At 41.8% G+C, this 21,868-nt stretch overlaps 1 protein-coding gene across 1 annotated transcript in view; it reads left to right on the forward strand.

Moving 5' to 3' along the window:
- LHFPL6 (LHFPL tetraspan subfamily member 6) overlaps positions 1 to 21,276 on the forward strand; it is a 133,289-nt gene extending 112,013 nt beyond the window's left edge. The window contains exons 3-4 of the mRNA XM_015851901.2: positions 7,888 to 7,986; positions 20,138 to 21,276. Coding sequence (XP_015707387.1) covers positions 7,888 to 7,986; positions 20,138 to 20,256 — 218 coding nt within the window. The 3' untranslated portion in view covers positions 20,257 to 21,276. The remainder of the gene's footprint in view (positions 1 to 7,887; positions 7,987 to 20,137) is intronic.
- The last annotated feature ends 592 nt before the right edge of the window (positions 21,277 to 21,868 follow it).

Raw genomic sequence — 21,868 nt, forward strand, 5'->3', positions numbered from 1 at the left:
CAGGTCACATCTTTTCCAGAACAAGAGGTGTCAATCATTGTGTTTCTTTGTGACAATCTCTGTGAGGAATGATGCAGAGTCTCACCAAAGGCAGTCCAGAGTAATGTAGACTGGTGGTAGCAATTGAGACAAGTGAGGGCCATTTTGAAGCAACAACTTGTTTCCATAGTGATAACTTCGTTTTAAGATACAGGATGGAGGTTTACACCCAAGAGCAAGACATTTTTCTTTTAATCTTCTCTTTTAACTTTCAGGTCACTTTCCATAAAGGAAGGGAGGGTTTATGACAGGAATGCAGGTATTTGCATCTTCAGAGCAGAATGAGGGCAGAAAGATAAAGTACAAAATAAAGCATAGGTAACTCAAGGCAGCATTTAATTATGGATTCATACGGTTTTTGAAGGCGTTTACAATACAGTTATTTTTCCCTCTGGTAGATTTCTAAGCTTACATTAAGGTCAACGGATAAATAAGGTAAAATTCATTAGATGCTATGTTTAGATGGTTTGTGCTATTACAGGTACCCTGGGGTCCAGAAGACCTCTACTTGGGATGTTGTGTATGACAGAGGATACATGGGAGCCTTGTACTTCTCTGGGCAGGCAGCTGGAGGCCAAGTGAGATGCTGAACAGTGCTTGAACTGACAGAAGAGTCTGTGCTTGGACAGCCAAATCCAACTCAGAGTCAATATTGCTGGTGGAGCACAATTCAGTGACTGACCTCACTTGAGATGTCTTCTGCTATCCTGCCAGTCCAAGGGGGCCAATCTTTCCTGGCTGTCTCTGTGTCGTGCGTTTCAGTCCCATGTGAATATCTTTGCTGTCTTAAGAGTTAGGTAGACTTGGGTGTGTTCCAGGCACAGACCAATCTGTATGCATTCTTTGGGCTGCAAAATATAACTTCTTAAACTCCTTCCACTGCTCATACTAACAAGTGCCTAATTTAATGTGGAGGCATCTTTATAGGTTTCATATACCATGTGTTAAACTAGCTCCCTTCTCAAATGTTTGTGGAGTTCTACACTTACACGTGACTTGTATTTGATTGCCTTAAGCTGAAGTGCCTGAAAGATGGAAAAACAGATTTCCCGCAGTCTTAGAGGTAGCAGGGGATATCAGGAGGTCATATAGTTCAGTCTTCTGCCTAAAGCAGGACCGACCTATGATCATGACCATGATTATCACTTTCTTACCTCCTCTTTTGCAAACACAAGCTGCTGAGTCTGGGCTTATCTGAACTGCTTAGTGCTATGCCTTGTGGCTAAACACTGGAGGGTTCACGGTACCTCCTCACTTACCTCATCTGTGGGGACACACTGAGCACACATTAAATGATGCTCAAAGAAGAACACCTGGTGATCCTAGACTCTCTCATACCAAAATGTTCACATCCAACACTCACTGTTAAGAATAAACAGCTATGGTGAAAGCCTTTTTTATTTTTATTTTTCCCAATTTGAACCCTGGTTTCTCATCCCCTGGGACCTGTGGATCTATCTGAAGGATGCCTTACTTGGTACCAAATACTCGCATCTTCATTGGCTGAGAGGATGAAGAGAGAGACTGTGTGATCTGATAGTAAGGGTGTTAGCCTGGAGCCCTTGCTTCAGTGGATATTCATTCTCTTATCTGTTGGTGTAGCCTTTGGACAGCCTCCGCTATCAGTCAGGGGTCTGTTGTAGCCTCACTTAATCGTAACCAGTAAGATGAAATTTGTACAAACAGCTGACTGTTTTCTCAGATCTCTCTAAATCTCCATGCTTGTGAATAGTGCTGTACAATAAACAGTAATAAAGGAGTTTTTAGTGAAATATCCAGCAGATGTTGTAATTCAACTAGTTCTCAAAAATCATATTACTCCTCCTATTGCATACATAAAGTAGGATTAAACTCTTGGGTATTCTATTATCTAGTGCCAACCCATGCAGACTGTGGAATGTGTTTACTGCTGCTTTATAAAATCTAGCTGCAAGAAGTACTTCAGGGGGTGATTTTCAGTGACTGGAAGTGGTGGAAGATGCAGAACACCCTGCACCAGCACTAGTTTTGAAGGATTTTGAATATGAGGCTGGCTCTTTTCCTTTCACAGCATCAGTTGCCACTGCCCTGGCACATGTGCTTTTATGAAATGACACTTCCTAATTCACTTCTGTTTATTAGCAATTCCATGATTTCTCCACTCTTCCCACTTTTCCACTTCTTCACTTTGAGTGAAGCCCTGAACCTCTTTGCCCTCTCCCATCCCATGACCCTTGTGAAGAGGACTGGAAGTTCAGGGCAACATAAATGCCATCTCCATCAGTGTACCCCTTCCCCCACCACTCTGTGCTTGTGATGCCTGTCTGGACAGCCAGAAAAGTGACTCCCTCATTGAATTCCTTCATGTTGTATGCAATTGTACCCTCTGTCATTGTCGCTTGGTTGACTTCCCTGAGGGGGGGAACTCAGAAACTGTTTCATCTAAGCATTTCAAATCATGATTTTTAACCTATTCATTTTAAACCCTATTGTTTGTTGCTTGAGGTACATCTCAAAGCAGCAGATAGTCTTCATGTGCCAGCTCACTTTCATTCTCATGCTGCGGGCTCACTTTTTAGCAGGTAAATGCTTTTAAACCATTACAGTGAGAAGAGTTTGTAAGTCACAAGAACCAGAGAGTGAAAGTCTGTGCCTCACTGAAAAACTGGTTTTGCTTTCCTTGTAGATATTACTGTACCTTCAAGTGACAGATGGGAATGTGAAAACTTTTTATCATCCTTGAAGGTTCAGAGCAGCTAATAGAGAAAAAATGTGAAAGGAGAAATCATCGTTGAAATGGTCTTGAAAGGGATGACTTCCAAATTATTGTCTGTCAGCTTCTCCAGATGGCCTGAATATCTGTCAGATCTGAGCAGCACTCATTAGAGATGCCTAGGAAAGTAAAAAAAGTTCTTTTTTGGTCAGGTCCTAAAACGAAAGGAGAAAAAGTAGGAGAGAGGAGGAAAGAAAGGACAAACATATTTTTAAGATGAATTTTCCCACTAGAAAGGGGCTGCTCAAAAGGCACAAAAGGTTCTGTTTTTATTTTCTCTCAGCTGTTCATGGATCATTCTTTTATGTTTATAAGTGGGTTTCCACAGTGTTTCTGGGCTCCTTTCTGGAGGAGAGGCATCCCAGGAGCTCACAGTCAGGCAGAATCCCCTGCTGCTGGCCATGGTGCAAGCAGTCTCTCTGGCTGGTAGAGGACAGCTATAACTGGGAAGTACAAAACAACTTCCAGTGACCATCTGGAAAACACTGCAGGATCTTAAAAAGGCCATAATCAAGGAAAATCATCATTGATTCTGTTCCCATTTGAAAACACATTTTCTAGCTGCAAGACTTGGAGGCTAAGTCTAAGTCTGAAGCTAAGTGCCCCATTTGCTGCCATCACGTCCTCTTTGTATTGATCAAACTGATGGGTTTTCCTCCTGTCAGATTTATCTGAATTCTGTGCAATGGTGAAGGAAGGACTCTAAGGAAGATTTAGCTTAATTTAACAGATTTTTGGGGGTGCAGTGGGCTGGTGACAGAACAGAAATGGGGCAAGTAAGAATTGGGTATGCTGTGCCTTCAAGAAGCAAGGGAAAGATCTGAGCCTGTAAAGCAGGATTTGTAAGCTATGGACCACTAGGAGAGTTGCAGACGATCAATTTATGGTGTGATGCCTACAATAGTTATGGAGGCACATCACCTCTGAGTGGAGTCACCCACTGAAGCCACAGGAACAGCCTGAGGACTGCCAGCCACAGGGATGTGCAACCATCATCTCTTGTGCGTTGGCTTTTTCCCATCTCTGACGGCCTTTCTGAGTGCAGTGATGTAGACAAATCTGGTTAATGCCTCCTGTTTTATTAATCCTTGTTTGAGAACTGCTGTTCCTGAGGTTATTAATAGTGGTTGATATTTTACCTCTTGGATCAAGCTGATTGCTACATGCCACAAATCATGTCTTTATCACTTCAGAGATGAAGTCTTGGTCTGTGCCAAACCACTAATGTAATTACTGTCCCCTTCCTGCCACCCCCTGCTCAGCAGCATCAGCCATACGCATAATTGCCACAGGTAATTATTTTCAATCACACCTCCAGACAAACAAGATTGTCTTTTAGATGCTAAGCATTACTAAAGTATGATCATACATTATTCCTTCAACAAGAGTGACAGGTGGGGCAGTCTGGGAAGGACAAGGATCGCTCTGGGTAGCTTACTATTGAAGCATTCACTCCCCTGGTTTGTAGGACTTGGGGACTCTGCTTATTTAAGGTCAGTGTGGTCAGCCAGGAGGGCTCTCACAGCCAAAGGTAAAGTCACAGCTGTGGCCATAGGGCAGAATATTCACACAGTGCTTTTAAAAGCTCCAGTGTTCTGTTTTGTGAGAGTCTGAACAGCTCCTCATTTTGCATATGGGCTGGTTTTAGCTCCCTTTCTGAAGACATACAGCTCCCTTCATGAACTATACAAAGAACCAAAATGGGCTAAGTTTTGGAGCCAAGTGCTTAATTCCAGCTTTGCATTGCTGCTATTGGCTTCATTTAAGTCACGATGCTTGCAACAGCAGCACTTTATGGATCCTCAGACTGCACAGTGTTAAGCAGCTCTTTGTTATCCTGAATGTTAAATAAATAAATAAAAATGGGGAGAGGGAGAGTTGGCACAAGGTGCAGCACACCAAACATCAGCCAAGTACCACCAACACCTCTACTGCCCACCACTGCCATCCAACTGGCTCCTTTGAGCTGCACCCCCTTGGTGAAACTGCCTTTTAGGGACCTGCTTATTTCCCTCCCCTTTGTCTTACTTTAATCGACTGCAGTGGATGATGAAAGATGACAGATGATGGTAATTACAGCACAGTGGCTTTCCCGCCACCCCCCCCTTTCTTAAGGAGTGCTCTAGGCATCCCAAGCATTTTAAGCAGCTGTGGAGATGGGTGTGGTGTCCTGGGTAGCATAGCTGGCTAAATTCATTAACCAACTTAGGGCAGACCAGGGTGTGACTCGTGTGCTAAACCAGTCACCTCTCTCTACTGAAGCAGCAAAATTAGCTTAATGATTTCCGCTGGGTTTGTGGCCCTTGTATTTAACTTAGACATTTAAATGGAGGTTGCAGCTGTTCCACAGAATCTACAGTCTCTGATTAAACAAATTGGCTGTGAGCACCTGTATGGATTATTAGAGATAATAGCATGCAGTCTTTTTGCTTTCCTAGAGTCTGATCCACACATTTAGTTGCTTACAAACATGAGTGGATTGACTGGAAGGGGAGGAAGAAGCTGAAGTGCTTTTATCCAAGTCTTATTAATGTTTCAGGCTTTTGGTACACTCCAGACTTGTGAAGGGAATTGAAATGCCAGTTCCCAGATTCACTTCCCATTTAGACTGTAGTGGTACCAGCTTCGTTGCAGTCATGTAGAATGCTACTGAAAGCAATGGAACAGATTCACACCATTGTACACACACAGTCATGCAGCTTTCTGAGCTAGTCTGCTTGGATATTACTGCTGGCACCAGGCAGCCCGTGGGATGTTACTGTCCCTGGAAGCTGGGGGTTGGACTCGATGATCTCTAGAGGTCCCTTCCAACCCCTACAATTCTGTGATTCTGTGATTCTGTGAAGTGTTCAAGAACCATGCAGATGTGGCACTGAGGTGCCTGGTTAGTGGGCATGGTGGGGATGGGTTGATGTTGGACTTAATGATCTTAGTGGTCTTATCCAACCTTAATGACTCTGTAATTCTGTGATTCTGCATCACAACCAGCATGGGGCTACTACTGTCCATCAACTGTCTTTCATGTCTTCCCCAGACTTTCTTATCATCAGTAGTGAAGGTCCTTCTTGCTCTATAGGTCCTGCCCACTCCAAGCACATCAGCTATGCTGTAATTTCTTTCCAGTGCCCTTCTTGCTCTAACAGTTCACGTGAAGAATAAGTTATGTATTTCTGCAAAAATCTTAAGCTGTCTTTAACAGTTTTGAGTCTATATTTGTTACAAGAGGCCTAAGTTTTCTTGTGTGAGAAACATCCTTCCAGAGAACTTAATGAGAAAGCGCTCTCATTTACACAGATCCTACCAGCTTCTGTCAGCTCTGCAGCCCTAGGGAAAAAAATCAGATGATACTGTGGAAGCCGGTAGTGAGGAGACTAGAAGCAACCACATCTAGGTCAGTCAAAGTCCTGAAAAGTCTAGCATTCATTTGGCCTTAATTGCTTTTATGCCTTTACAGCTGCTGCATGAATGTCCCACTTGAGAGGGGCTGCCTTGATGATTTATTTTCTGTTATGCAGGGACTGAGAGAGGAACAGGCAGTGTTTGCTCAGCAAGGAAAAGTAGACTAGAGTAGCAAGAAGAAGATATAAGGAGGAGTGAATGTTGGGCCCTGAAAAGTGACAGTTGTGCTTGGAGGGGCTGCTGTTCCTTTGCTTACATCCAAGGGGCTAAGAGCATCAAAACATGTGGAGAAAGGTGGGATACAGCTCCTTTGAATCTATAAGCAAGTCAAGAAAATAATGAAATGCTTTTTGTATCTTACAAGAGTGTCAGCAGTATGAAAAATGGAGGTACCACAAGGATAGAGGCTATAGAAATGCACAGCTAAGCTCTGAGTCAGAATCACTCTTGGCAGACAGGTGTGACATCCACAGGGCCTCTGTCACCACACCCAGGGCTTTGCTGCACTAGTAGCACACCAACAGAGCTGCTTTGCCAGCAACCACATTATCTTTATTCTTATTGTCATGAGAGGAAAAGTGAGGGGGTGGAACGCCAAAGGACTTGCCCAAAGCTTGCCAGCAGTGACTGTAGGGGTTGAAACCCTGTTGCAGTGTACCTAATGGGTAAAAGGTGCTGCTGAAAACCCACACTGCCAACTTGCTGGGGACTAGTCTGCCTTTTCATCCCTCCAAGTGCATCCGGCCTGTTATTTATGTAGTGATTTGTTTGCAGTCTTACAGAGAAGATCTAAGATGAAGGAGGTAAAATTAAATGATGTAGCACACATCTAGTTATTCTCTTTTGGCTGTCCTTGTTGAAAAAAAAAATAATAATAATAACAGAAAGATCTTTGACAGCTACAACTGCTTTTGGGCAGCTGCTGTCATGGCAGCTAAGAATGCAATATGATAAAAATGCCACTTCTACAAAACAATCGTGGCCCATTGGATGATTCCCGGCAAGATCTTGCAAAAGGTCTTGCTTAGCTCAAGCACATCTGTTTTGGACAGTGTGAGGACTGGAGAAAGCAAAGCGTGCAGTGAATGTTAAGCCAAACACGATTACAGGTAGAATGGTTCAAGAGCTCTGTTGTTTTTGCTGAAATAATATGAGGAAAATGTGCAGCATGTACCTGTGGTATGAACTGATCAGGTGATGTGAAATCACACTTCCTTGGCTTTTGAAGTAGTGAAAAACAAAAGAAAATGACAAGGGATTAGCACAACTGTCAGTTTACTTTTTCCTGCTGGAACCATGATAGACCCTGGTTGATTGTTGTTTTAATTAATCAGAAGCAATCAGCTTGTAAATGCTGTGATTAACACAGCTTCTGTTTAACCCCGTGTTGAGCTTTCCAAGCAGTGCATGTAGCAGTTCTGCAGAGTTGAAGGGGAGTTTAAAAGCTCTCAGATAGCAGTTCCAGAAGCTGAGGCTGGCATCTGGTGCTGAACCACCCCGGCTACCTCCAGCACACTAAGCAGCTGGAAAACCACAAAGCAGAATGCAGCAGTTCAAGATCAAATGATTTCCTACTGTTTGTAGGATAGAAATTGATGTTTTTTAAATCTGAGATTCCTCTGTGGCAGCTTGACTTCCGGCCTATGTTTAAGCTAATGGAAATTGCTTGTGTAAACTTCTCTCTCTTCTCTCCGTAGGTTTGTTGATTGGCTCTGGTTGTGCTCTCTATCCTCTTGGATGGGACAGTGAAGAAGTCAGACAAACCTGTGGCAACCTTTCCAACCAGTTTGAATTGGGTAAGTTTCCATCAGAGCACTTCAGTTGTATTATACTCTTCTTTCCTTTGCCCATGAAAGCAAATGAAGATCTGAGTACAGGTTTGGAGTAGCAACCCAGTTCTGAGGTAGGGTACTCATATTGTGTGTTTCCAATGTAGTGCTAAGGCAGGGGGCTTCAGACTGGTTTCCTGAAAATATTTTCCAGCAGGACATTATGAAATATAATAAATGTACGTGTATTTATATTTAAGCCATCAGATGGACTAGTCTTGCAGTATGTGAGTGAATACTCCAAGAGATCTTGGCAGGGTAGGCAGGGGTATCATGTCACAGGTTAGGGTAATCCACAATGAGAGCAGTTAGTGGTCTTGGAAGTCTGGCATGGCTATGGCCTTCTAATCAAAGCTTGGGAATATGGTTTTGGTTATACATAACCTTGGGAAGACGGTAAACAACACTTGTTCCCTGTGACTGCTTTTTCAGCAACTGGTAATGTCTGTGCTGACACTAAATGCAAGCCAAAAATGCTCACAACCACATGGTACAGGGGAAGTCACCTCTAGAGAGATCATCAGGGTGATAGAAAACAGGGGCCCAGCAGGGAGATAGTGTGGATGATCGGGATCTGATGTTTGAATGAACATGCAGGTCCTTGTTAAGCTAAAAGGATAGATGTGGATTCTGTTCTCGTACTCTGCAAGAGCTCTCTAGTCCTGTGTTACTTGAGAAAGAAGGGGACCTCCAATCTTCCTGCAGGAGCAGGAGAGACTGAGCATCCCACATATATGCATACTGAGCTTCAGCTTCCAAGAAGACATTCACACAGCTCCCCATTCTCAGACACTATGAACTAAGCATTATGGCTGCTGTTAGAAACTTTTTCCATAGCTGTGTGTGCGTGGCTTGTAGAAGCCTGTCAGTAACTCCAGTGCAAAGAAGAATGGACAAAATCTATGTTACAGATGTTTCTTCCACCTAGGGGAAGGTGTTCTGGCCCATGGCAATGGGAATGAAGCCAGACGTTCTTTAAGGCTCCTTACAACCCAAGAGATTTTATGATTCTATGATTTGCAAACTAATTGAGACCAAAAGGTAAAAAGTTGTACAAGAATAGCATTAAATCATCAACATTATTGCTTTGGAAGAAGTGTTCCAGGTCATCCTCCCTTACATCACTCCTGTGGTGTACTGAAGTACATTTGCACTGGTATGGGATCAGAAATTCTCATTACCAACAGTAGCACCTATCACTGCCACTGATGATATTGCCAGCAGCTGATTAATGGTGTCACCCAGGGGAAGTGTAATGTGCCCTAGAAGCTTGTTTTCTGAACTTTAATATCCTTCTGTGCTATTAATGATAAATTTTCTTTCAATGAAGTATAATACTTGAAAAATATGCATGTGATAGCCACAAGATCACAATTATATAGTTAACTTACAGGAAAATAACATCCCAAAGATTCCTGGATCCAAGGGTGTCTCAGTGGATACAGTAGAAAGACCAGTAAGACAGCAGCTGCTGCAAATAGTTAGGTTTGATATTGGTTGGTCCTTTCCAGAAGTCTGGATCAGTTCCTTGCCCACCCATTTGGCCTCTCATGGGCATATGATGATGCCAAGCATGAAATGGCATGAAAGGTTGCCCCTGCAATGCCTACTTGTAGCTCCTGACAGCCTGCCCCTTCCCAGGCTTCAGTCACTCCTCAGAGTACAGAAAAGTGGTTATTTTTCTGAAAATTCACTTAGGCAGCTTCAAACTGTTGTAGCACTGAGGAACACTGTGGTAATGGGATGACAGCTGGGCTAGATCTTAGTGGCCTTTTCCAACCTTAATGATTCCATGATTCTATGAAGCTGTGATCTTAAGTACAGTCATGCTTACAGTCAGAGTAGTCTCCAAGACCACCTTCTACTCTTGACTCATTCATTTATTTTCATAAATTGAGCCATTTCCCCATTTAATACAGTGAAGGAATCCACAGGAAATATTTCAGCTTTTCCTCCTGGTGTGTGTAAGGACCATGAACAAGGGATATGCTATATTAACTGTGAAGATGTGTACTCTTACTCCATTTTCCAGACCTGGACAGGGCATGTATTTTGCATGCCTAGACTTGATGGTAGTGCTGGCCTCGCTGATCTTCAGGAATCTTGTGTTAACACATTAATTAACAGATTATAATGAGAGCTGAAACCTGATGCAGTAATTTTCACCAGGCAGCTCTGACACTGAAGTATTTCTTTTCCATATAGACTGGCAGTGAATTTAAATGTGTGTCTTGGATTTCTTTTAAGTTAATATCAGTATCTGGTTGACACTGTTACCAAAGTCATTTGTAAGGCAGAGGTTCTGTCCAAGGGCTGTTTAATGGCCACACTCATTTGATATGTATCTCTTCATTGGTGACAACCCAAACTCTCCAGTCTTTTCTGCATCATTAGAGACTAGTTTACTCATTATAGCCAGCAGAACAAAAATGATGTTTCAACGACTTAATCTCACCCAGTCTCAAGACAAATTTTAGTAATTATTGCTTTCATTTGAATATTTAATTTGATTAAGCTGCAATGATATGCTTTCTATTCCTGAGTCCGTGAAATGAGCTGCCTCAAGAATCATACATACACACACTGCATTCACAATCTGCCCCTGGGAAAGCTAAGCTGCTGTGAACCCTGGGCTATTTTGCTGGTGGAGTAAATGTTGGCAATGGGAATGCTAGTCTTACTTCTCCTGCTACTGTTTGTGCTACTAAGAATGGCAACAGGATCCTCATTTGGTTCACTTTCAAAGGAGAGGGTGTTCAAAGGGATAATGATCAGGATAAAGTGGGCCATGGAGAATGTGTTAGTAAAGGAGTCTCAAAGCTCACCGGGTTTGGTTATAGAGCCAGCAAAGGTAGGGGTTCAGCAACTAATAAGATTTACTGGGGACCTGCAGAATGAAAAGATCATTGATATTGGAGATAGAAAAAAATAAACCAGGAGCTGCATTTACATCTTAAGAGAATGAGAAGGGCAAGTGAAGGGTGAAGAGAAGGGACTGCAAGAACTCACTTGAGAAGCAGTGGAATTGTGCTACCTAAAATGGAATGCTAACCAGAAATGTTTCAAAATTGGCTATTAAATGAAAATGGCTTAACAAAACAAGACAAAAAACCTCCATAACATGCTCATAACTAGATAGAAGAAATAAATAGCGATGCTAAGAACCCATAAAAAGCATAATCCTTAGTGGTTGTGCTACATAAGATGTGATTATGTATTCGTACAGTCTGAAAAGGCTTTAGACTAATAGGCTTTCTAAATAGTGGTGAGATCACCCAGAATGTGAAGAGGGGACCCCCTTCCTCTGTACCCACCAAACACACACATTTCTGTGTCTGTTCAATACTTAAAAAGGCAGCAGGAGAAATAATTGTGATTTTCATTTACGTGTAAGTGGATTAGGATATTCTCTTCTAGAGAACCTGAGCTGACATTGTGACATGCCCAGCAGTTTGCTGCTCTCTTTAACACTGGAGAGTTATTTGATTTTCTTTAAGTGAACTACATCCAAATGGTTTACTTAAACAAATGTGCATTTAATTGGTCTATTTTTTTTCATCAAATAAATGAGTTTGTACAATTTGATCTGTACAAAGGGGAGTCATTCTTCAGTTGAAGATACCCTGCCAAGGACAACCCCATTTGTTGATTAAACTGCATTCAATAGACGAGCTGTTTTGCTAATGAGGAGAGGAGCAACCTCTGTAAAACAGATGGACTGGCACACCTGTAGAAGGACCTGCTGTCTGCTCATCTCTAGCAGTCTGTTTTTGCCATGATGAAAAGAATACAGTGATAAACTGAGACTATGACCAATGCTTCCTGTACACCTTGATGCATCAAGACCGTTGTGGTATTTCCAGATCTCTGTTATGATTCCCAGCTCCCTGTGATACAGGCAAGACCTATATGGAGGCAGTGGGGCCCCGTTCCATACTGTGGCGTCCTACCTAAGATCATGGATGCAGCTGAGTTCCCACCAAAACATCAGTGCATGATGCAGAGAGTTCTTCTACTGCTGTTTTTAGGTTGAAAACTCTTAGAAGGATGGCAACATTAACAAATAAGGGTGGGAGGAAAAAGACAGTAATGTTTTAAACTCATATAACTGTTTGTCAAGTGGTTGAGTGAAAGTCTTTTGTCTAATTATCATTATCTCGGGTAGAGACTGGGGTTATAAATCACCAGTGCACATGCCAATTTGACTGCCTTTCTCTTTTACCAAACCTCTGAGAAAGGATCACAGTCATAATCTCTTGTCACTATGCAAGCTGTTGCTGTTATGCTGCATTATTTACACACTGGAGTCACCTACTCAGGACAGCACTGCTTTAGCACATCTCCTCATCAGTAGACAGCTGCTGACTGAAGGGTGTAAATGTGAGTCAGATCTGCACAATCATGTGATCTGAAAAAGGAACTTGCGGGCAATTTCCTCAAAGCAAGTACCCTCATAACTATATCATGTAGCACACATTCAATTTTGCTGAGTTTGAGAGACTAATACCCTGTTATGTTTTCATTCCATTTCATACCACAAAGAATAACAGCTAAAAGAAAATACTTCTTTTTAAGCAGGAAATATCATTAAAGTGAGGGAACCAGCATTAAAGTGAGAGATGCATTAAAGTGAAGACTGCACCAGATGTATGCAAAAGCATCTACATTTTTCAAAACTCCAGCTTTGATAAGAAGCCTTCTGAACCTGCATGGGTTTTTTTAAGACAGTACTGGTGTATATATGTGAGCTTACGTTAGAATTGAGGTTGAATATCTAAACTCAACAAGAGACTTCATTTCAGGCCATCAGTTTCCATTGATGCTCATGCAGAGGCTGTTCAGTTGTTGCAAGCTCATCTCTGTTGTGATGGGCGTGGAGACAGCTAAATCCCACAGCAAGTGTTGGAGAGGACAGGACATGTTCAGCTTAATTCACAAAATCAAGCTTTGGTTGGCATCTGGTAAAACAGCAATACATGAGCAATACCCAAATTCCCAAACAGCAAAATGCTTATCTAGATTGAGATTCACTTGTTTAAACGTTGATGACTCATGCCATTTTAGGTGTCTTAGGAGATTTCATCTCACCTCCCGCTGCCACTCCCCTACTGCCAGAGGTATAAAATGATATGAACCTGAAAGAATGAAGACACTGCATTTAAGAGAAACCCCCAGTTTTAAATTGAACTGTATGGGGAAAAAAATAATAATCTTCCTTTGAGGAAATTCAGTGTGCTGCCAAGCCTAAGCTTTGGGTATCCTACCTCTTTTTATGAGACATTACTCTTTATGTTGTAAATGCCATAGACCTAATTTATTTTCTACTGGGTGATCATTTGTGCTAAAGAAGATCCCACAAAGAAGGCTTGGTGTTTGCTGTGCAAACTACCTTCAAGGCTTATCTTTGAGTTTCACGATGCTTTTATTTGCTAGTAAAGGTGGTGAAAATCACAGATCTGGCAGAAAGTGCTGGCAGGATTCAGGTGTGGCTCTAGGCACGGCATGCCCTGCCTACCTACCTGGTGGCTGCTGCCACAGCCTGCCTGACATGCCTTCTGTGCTTGTTTGAGTTCACGCCAACCTTCTGAGGCTGGGAACATCCCCTTCCCTCTTTCCTCTTTGAAGTCCCACTAGATCCTCTCCCACTGTTTCATGTCCTCCAGCTGTCATGCTCCGTTGCTGCTCATCACGCATAGGGATGTTTGATGCAGTAGCGGCCAAAGCAACACAAGCAGATGGCTGCAAACATGCACCTTCATTTGCCCTCCTGTGTTTTGAGCTGCTGGGAATGCACTCACCCAGCCAACGTGTCTGCCTGGAGAGCGACTGCACAGGCTGGCTCCCACCCCGAGCTTAACCAACAGTTGAACTGTCCTTAGAAGATCTCAGAAGCTTCTCTGTAGAGGGATATTTGTTTCCAAATATCATTATTATTAAGGTTCCCCTCTGTCATTTTTAAAGGACTTGAAATATCTTAAAGACAACTGTTGATGTTAATTATTTTTGCTGGAGAAATATCAGAGTAAATGATCTTTAAAAGCAAACAGTGCAGTTACTAAAACAACAACATAATAATAATAATAATAAAAAACCTCACAGGAAGCAGCAAACATTAAAACAAGCTTTGTCAACTAGTTAATTGGCCTTAGGTAGCATCATCTCAGCATTTGGCTGAGTGTTGACATACAGTGCCAAAACTATCAAGGAAAGTGTTTTGAGGGGAGGACAACTTATTAGAATCCTATTAAAGGCAATGGCTTTATAGCTCTATTTTTATGAGCAATCTTTCTGAGAAAGCTGGTTGCTTTGTTCACAGATTCCCTTGCGCAGCTCAGAGATTTTACTGGGTTTGAGCGCAGTTTTTATAAGCGTGCCCAAGCTGCAGCTGCTAAGCTCATAGATAAATAAATGAGTCAGCTTTTGAGCTAGTAAAGAAAGTTGTTTCATCAAGAAGCATTTCCTCTTCAGTACTACCTAGTTATCTTTCATTCTTATTTCTTCGTAAGACTTCTGTGACTATATCAAGGACCACAAATATCCTGTCTAACCTATCTTTGTTGCCAGAATTAGACCATGCAGGAATTCTCCAGAGTCAATGCAGGCAAGAAACAACCAGAAGGGGACTCAGACCACCTGGGAGCAAGTTCCTGCTGCTCCTTATTACTAGAAAAGGGCGTTTAAACTTGCTGTTTGGGATCCCTCCATAAAGGGAATAAAACTAGGTACTACTAGACCAAGGTCCACCCAGGATACTTTAGATGACTACCTTAAGATGAAATGCGTCACACTTTACGAGTGACTTTTTCTCCCCCCCGTCTCCAGAGGCAAGTAAGGGAGGGAAGCTGGTAACTGACTCAAATCTTACTTCTGTAGTTAGTTCTGAGGAACTAACCCATTGTGGATCTCTGCGTTGTGAATGTCCAGGGAGCAATGAAAGTCATTTCATTTCATACATAAGTGAGCTTTCTGCTGACTTCTTCCAACGGTCTGGGAGAGCTCCTGTTTAGTAGTACATGAGCTATCTGCTCTTGGGATTTGAGCATTGGAATTGTCACAAGGTATTTCATAGAATCATAGAGTCATGGAGATTGAAAAAGAATTCTGATAATCATCCAGTCCAACCATCCACCTGTTTCTCCTTTGCTGTTTCACAACAAATCCATGCAGCAAATTTAAGGTTTGATTAAATAAAATTATGCAGTCCTCCAAAGAAAGGAGGATTTTGTCATGGGAATGTCTGCAAATAAAAAAGCTGAACAACTTAAAAGTTATTGCTTCTTTTGCTGCTTTTTTACACTTCTGAACTTCACTAGGCTGCCCAGAGAAGCTGTGGGTGCCCCGTATCTGGAGGCACTCAAGACCAAGTTCAATAGGGCCCTGGGCAGCCTTGGCTGCTGAGTGGCACTGCCCAGGGCAGGGTGTTGGGACTGGGTGGGCTTTAAGGTCTCTTCCAACCCAAGCCATTCTATGAATCTGTGACAAACCAAAATACTCATGCAATTGATTTGACTATTTGTAATTAACCAAAATAGCCTGACCTCTACTTGTGTAAGAAATAATACAGTTTTGAAGACACCTTTGGAAAGTCCTATCCATACAGTAGGCAGAAAGAAACCATCTTCACCAAGCTGGTCATTGCATATTATGCTGTTTGTTCAGCTGCAGATTCACCTTACATAGCATATTTTCTTTGTTTCATGTAACTACTTTAATCCTTTCTGGATGCATTCCAAGTCTTTACTTCTTTCCCTGTTTTGCAGGTGATTTCAAATGATGTTTTTTCATTGTGTAGCTGTCAAGAAAAATATTCTTCAGCTATTTAATTTATCTTGGCTTTGTTTCAAAGTAGTTGTTCCTTCTTATTAATTAGCTGATTATCTTTTACATTCATGTGTGGCTTTCATATCTCTAAATCCCTATATGTCCCTTAACATCACATTTCTTGGCTTCTTCTTTGATTACTTTTTCCAACACCCCAATTGATTACAGGAATTCACATTCCCCTGTAGTACAGGACTCTCATATGAAGTTGTTAATTGGAGTTCTTGCACAAGTTTTTGCAAGTAGCAATTGTATTTTTGAAGGTATATCATCTGTATTCTTCAGTGTGAGTAAATCTGAAACTCCTTTTCCTTCGTCTTGGAAAACAGGCTGTACTTAGGATTAACTGTTTAGAGTCTGCCAAATGCTGGCAGGCTGTAAGCTCAAGATAGCCCTAAAATTAACAGTAAATAAGGTGCAAATATTTAAGATACTAAGTCTTGCAATTAACCAATTTGCATACAAGACATTTTCATATTCTGGATAGTTTCCATAAATGCCAATTATTGTTATTTTAGACGAACATCATATGTTATTTCCAGGACCCTGATAACTGTGTGTTTTTTATAAGACATCAGAAGTACAAATCCTGGTAAAATTCAGATTTAGCAACTGGATCCTGGCACAGCTCCACAGGGGATCAAGTATCCACAGAGTTCCTGTTGCCAAAGTTCTCTCACTCCCAAATTTGTCTTAATCTTTATTTGCTTTACGTATTGGAGCAGGGGAGGGGAATAGAGGTCACATTTCATGGCTTTGGGGATTACATTAGAAATCAGGAAAAGGCATGGAAGTTTTTGTGAATAATCCCTTCCATCACTGCAACACCAGCCTGTCACATTCATTGATGTCTTTCGATTTAGCAAATATTGTTTTATATTCTATGGGATATCTTTCTGCCGAGTCTTACTTTGATGCTGTCCTCATTCACCTTGCTTTTGTCCTTCATCCTCAGGGACTGCAATGTCTTTCAGTCCTTTTACAAAGGAGAGGAGCATGATATTGCTGCTCTTCTCTCCTTTTGTTTGCTTGGAAAGTGGCCATCCAGCCCTATAGCTGCAAGGTCTGTGATTGTCTGATTTCACAGTTAATCCTGGCACTCTCTTAGTGCCAAGCGAAAACGGAGTTCACAATGCCAGTTTAACCAGAGCTGACTTGAATGGTTCTGCTTCACTGAGCCACCAGAAGACAAGATTAAACCAATTAGTTATGCTTTCCTTTTCAGAATTAATAAAAAACCAAAACCACAGCTCACATTTTCTCCTCCATACCGATCTGCTAAGTAAAGACTGATTAGTAAAGAGCAGAACCACTTCCATGCAGTGAAGGTAGTTGCCGTGTTGCATATCATCTGAATCAGCCAGAAGAGCACTTCAGTTGGTGGGGAGTTTACTTTGGCATGAAACAAGATCAGCCCATCTTATGTGCAGGAACATGTACACATTCTTGTATGCATCTCCACACACCCCTGGCACACTTCGGCACGTATATATTTCTATGTGCTCTTGAGGAAAACAATACCATTCCCCTTATTTAATCCTATCGTGTAATTAGGTAGCATTGCTCTTCATTCCAGAGATTTGACATTAATTACAAAAATGGGAAACTGCAGGGTGATAATTCTGATGTTTAATATTTTGGGCTCTATGAATGCAAAGTGCCCTTCTTGATGGTCAAATATAACCCCAGTTCTGTAGAGCTCTTAATCATTTGCTTCCCTCCAAATACATGGTTAGTCGCACTGATGTCAGTATAATAAAGGTGTAACATGAGAAAGGATTCTTCTACAGTGCCTGTTACTGCAGTGTTTTTAAAAAATAGTAGTTAATAATTAATTGTAACTAATTAATAAATAATAGTAATTGATTTGTAAAAAAATATAAAGCTAGAAATCAAAGTCTATCTTTTCTATAATAAAGCATTTTGATATGTGTATCTCTTTCCATTTGATGCTATACTTAATTACTCGCTAACCCCACTTTTTATAAAGCTTCATGTTTCTTATAAATTGATAGTTTAATATCAAAGTGAAACAGAAACAACTCTGCAATTTAAACTGCAGTTGAACTGCCCAATTATTGGCAACCACTGATTTTTCTTTAGGGTGCAGGGGATTAAAATAGCAAATGCACATAGTAAAATGAGAACACTAATGCTGAAACATTATTTTTTTTTCCATGTACAATAAAGGTAGTATATTTTCGGTTTGACACACGGCAACGCAGTTTAGGCAATCATTCATTTCAACAAGTACTTTTAAAATAGATTCTCTCTAGCTTATAGCTATATTAATCTATGAACTTAGGACTTGCCTCTCCTTAAAATGAAAAGCGTGGCTAAGTTCTGTGCCCTCAGACAGCTTCCCTGCTGCAGGCTCTTCTTCTGCACTTGAAATAGCTTGAAATGCTGTTCTGCTCAGCATCATCCAAGTAGAGATCAAGCTGTTTTGTCTGAGGCCTCCCATTGCTCCTGACACAGGCTGGAAATAATGGCCAGGTTTATTGCTTTGTTATTATTGCTCAAAGGTCAGGCTTCCTGCTCTTTCATCCATTGTTCTGCACTCTCTCGTTCTTATATTTGTTCATCTTGACCCAGCTCACACCTGTGAACTAGATTGCATTTGTTAGATTAAGGAACTGCCTGCCATGCCTCAGAGCACTAAGTATAACAGTGATCTTTAGCGTAAATGGAGCATGGTATGAAGAAATAGATGCTATTCTCCTCATCCAAGACTGAACGTGCATGGTGTATTTGTTAGACGCATCTCTGACACCAATGTTACAGTCCTTAATATGTACTAGGTGCACTCTTCCCCTCTCCAATGACCAGTGCACAGAAGATGAAATCACACCATGCAAAGGTCACATTTACTTCATTCTTTTCCATGTAGGTCACAGCTTTGGGCAGTGCAAGTAGGTAAATCTTTATTTTTAAGCAGTGTTTAAATGTTTACTTTCTCTACTTGGAGGCATCACAATGAGAAAGTTTTAAGTTTTGAAGCTGCCATTACAATTCTTCAGTAGCTTTCGGAGTACTTAGCAGTTCAAAAGACACATCAGATGGAGTCTATCGTCTTCAACTCCGGTACAAACGTGATCATTTTCAAAGCAATCCAATGGATTTAGACATATGGTATGTGCTTAATTCCAGTTTTGAAAATCCCAGCAGAAACCACAGACATGTGTGTACAGGTAAAGGAATTGTCCAGAGGTAGTCTGCCCTATCCAGAGACTGCTGTACAGTCAGGCAAGGATCATTGTCAGGGACACTGCAAGGCACTTGGCAGCTCTCCTTGATTTCTGATGGTCTTCTGTGTTGCAAGACAGATTCTCTGTGTGGCCTTTTGTAAGGGAGCCAAGAATTATTTCAATCTACAGAATACATCAAGATGACAAAAGCAAATAAATCTTTCTTTCTACTGCAGCACATTCAGGAGGAAGAATGCTGACCCCAAACCAAGGCTTCAGCTCCTAAAATCGTCTGGTCATGGCAGTATCTGTTTCACTAGGCCTCTTATATAGATAAAAATAGTGTATTATGAAGAAAAGAAATGAAACAAGTAGTGCGCAGCATGCTGTGGCATCATCCCAAGGTCTGCAGAGGGGGCATGAGCTTAAGTGTTTCCTCCCACTTGCATCTTGTTATAAGGCTGGCCTGCCACTATCCTGCAGACAGCTGATGGACATGCTGTTTGCCTTCAGGCATGCTAATGCCTTTGACATGTTGAAACGTACAGACATCTCATGCATCTTGTGCCTAAGGCAGTATTAGCAGTCTTGATAACTGTCCAGCCCACAAGCCTGATCCTAAAGAACACCATTAGGACGGAGTATGGATGTGCCACCTGTTTAAGCTCTTTCTAGGTGGAAACTGTTATTACCTTATGTTCTCTGGAGGGAGGAATTGTTTCCTGCTGGGGGGAAGGAGGTGTAGTATTACTGTGTGATCCCCATTCAGAGGAGAGAGATGGCACTGCAGCAGGAGGGAGAGAACAGTCAAAATCAAGATGACCAACACGATGAAGCCAAAGTGATGATGATTATTAAGACCAGTTGAAAATATGCTTAGAAATGTGGGAGCTCATTTATTTGGTCAGAGATTTAAGGAGAGAAAATAGCTTTTAAATCATTCTCCCATCTACCTTCTTCCAAGGTTTTGCTGCAGGGGTAAAGCAATGAATGGTACAACAGGCCCCCCTTGGGCTTGGCAGGCCGAGAGGCACCTGCTCTACTGCTGACATGTTTGGAGCCAGCAACCTCTGCCTTTTCTACCACATCTTGCTCTGTTTCCCTTGCAGGAACCTGTGAAATCGGCTGGGCTTATTACTGCACAGGTGGAGGTGCGGTGGCAGCCATGCTGGTGTGCACCTGGCTGGCCTGCTTCTCAGGCAAGAAGCAGAAGCAGTATCCCTACTGAGCTGCCCTGGGCACGGGCAGCTGCCAGAAGCACAAGGGGCCTGCGGGTGTCTTCTGGACCACAATGACAACAACAAGGAAAATTTGAAGTGCTTTCATTCTGAAACTCAGTAGGGCGTGGTGGTGGGTGGCACTGGGAGCCCTAGGGAAAGAGGTGAACCATGGACCAAAGCCACCTCACCTTGCAGGTGGGTGGGTAAAAAGGCCTCCTCACCAGAACCTGCCTGCGACCCACCTCACAGAAATGTAACCACGTAAACAAGGAAAACTCCACTTTGGCAAATTGTGACATTCTGCATGCACCAATTAATGGAGGGATTAGTGAGGAAAAGTTGTTGCTGGGAGGCTGGGGTAGTGCCCCTGCCATGCGGTGTTCCTGAAAGCACATACACACACAGATGTTGACCATGGCACAAAATGAGTAGAGAGGAAAAACCTTTTTTTGGTGCAATTCTTCTTTCTTTCTTTCTTTCTTTTTTTTTTTTTTAACCTTCCTTTTGGTGGTTTAAAACTCAGTGTTACAACACTTTTTAATCTATACATTACATTACACCTAATAAAAGGACCAATAAGCCACTTTATCAGTATTTTGTATATTCTCTGCACATTTCTCTTCCTCAAACATTTAGCCACTGCTTATTCATCCCTATAGATCTTTTATTAAGCCTCTGTGTTTTCAGCATTATTACAAAAATGCAGCATAATAACTTGGCAGATGTAGCCATTGCCTATAGTACTTTTATGAAGTGCAGTAAATGGGCATTTTTCTGTCCATTGAAGATTCCACTTATGGTACTGTAGAACTCTGTTGGTTATGCTAGACTGACAGGGAACTTATTACAGACATAGATTTTTTGTCGCTGTTCTGTTTAGCTCACTGATGTCGTATTGTGCTGTACCATGTTTATTATTTCAATATTCATTTTTGTAAAAAAAAAATAATAAAAAAATTATATATAAATGTGCTATTTTATGTTTGTATTTGAAAAATCTCTGTAAATAAATTTTTCCTTGATCAGTACTTGCAGTTTGTGGTTGTGTCATGAGGTGAAAAAATTCTCTTCTTAGATCACAGGGATCTCTTGGAAAAAGTCCAGCGGAGGGCCACAAAGATGGTGAAGGGCCTGGAGCATCTCCCCTATGAGGAGAGACTTAGGGGACTGGGTCTGTTTAGCCTTGAGAAAAAAAGGCTGAGAAAGGACTTGATCCAGGTTTATAAATACCCGAGGTGTGGGAGCCATAGTGGTGAGTCTGGTCTCTTTTCAGTAGTGTGTGGGGGCAGGACTAGGGGTAATGGGATGAAAGTACAGCATAGGAAGTTCCACACGAATGTGCAGAACTTCTTCACAGTGAGGGTGACGGAGCACTGGGACAGGCTGCCCAGGGAGGTGGTGGTGTCTTCTTCTCTAGAGATATTCAAGTCCTGTTTGGACACCTACCTGTGTGACGTGATGTAGGGAACCTGCTTTGGCAGGGGGGTTGGACTCAATGACATCTAGAGGTCCCTTCCAACCCCTACAATTCTGTGATTCTGTAATCCCCATTTAAAAAAAAAAAAAAATGTCTTCGAAATAATAATAGCTTTTAAACCATGCTGTAACTTCTTTTTTCCC

The sequence above is a fragment of the Coturnix japonica genome, chromosome 1, assembly GCF_001577835.2.
Source record: "Coturnix japonica isolate 7356 chromosome 1, Coturnix japonica 2.1, whole genome shotgun sequence".
Classification (NCBI taxonomy): domain Eukaryota; kingdom Metazoa; phylum Chordata; class Aves; order Galliformes; family Phasianidae; genus Coturnix; species Coturnix japonica.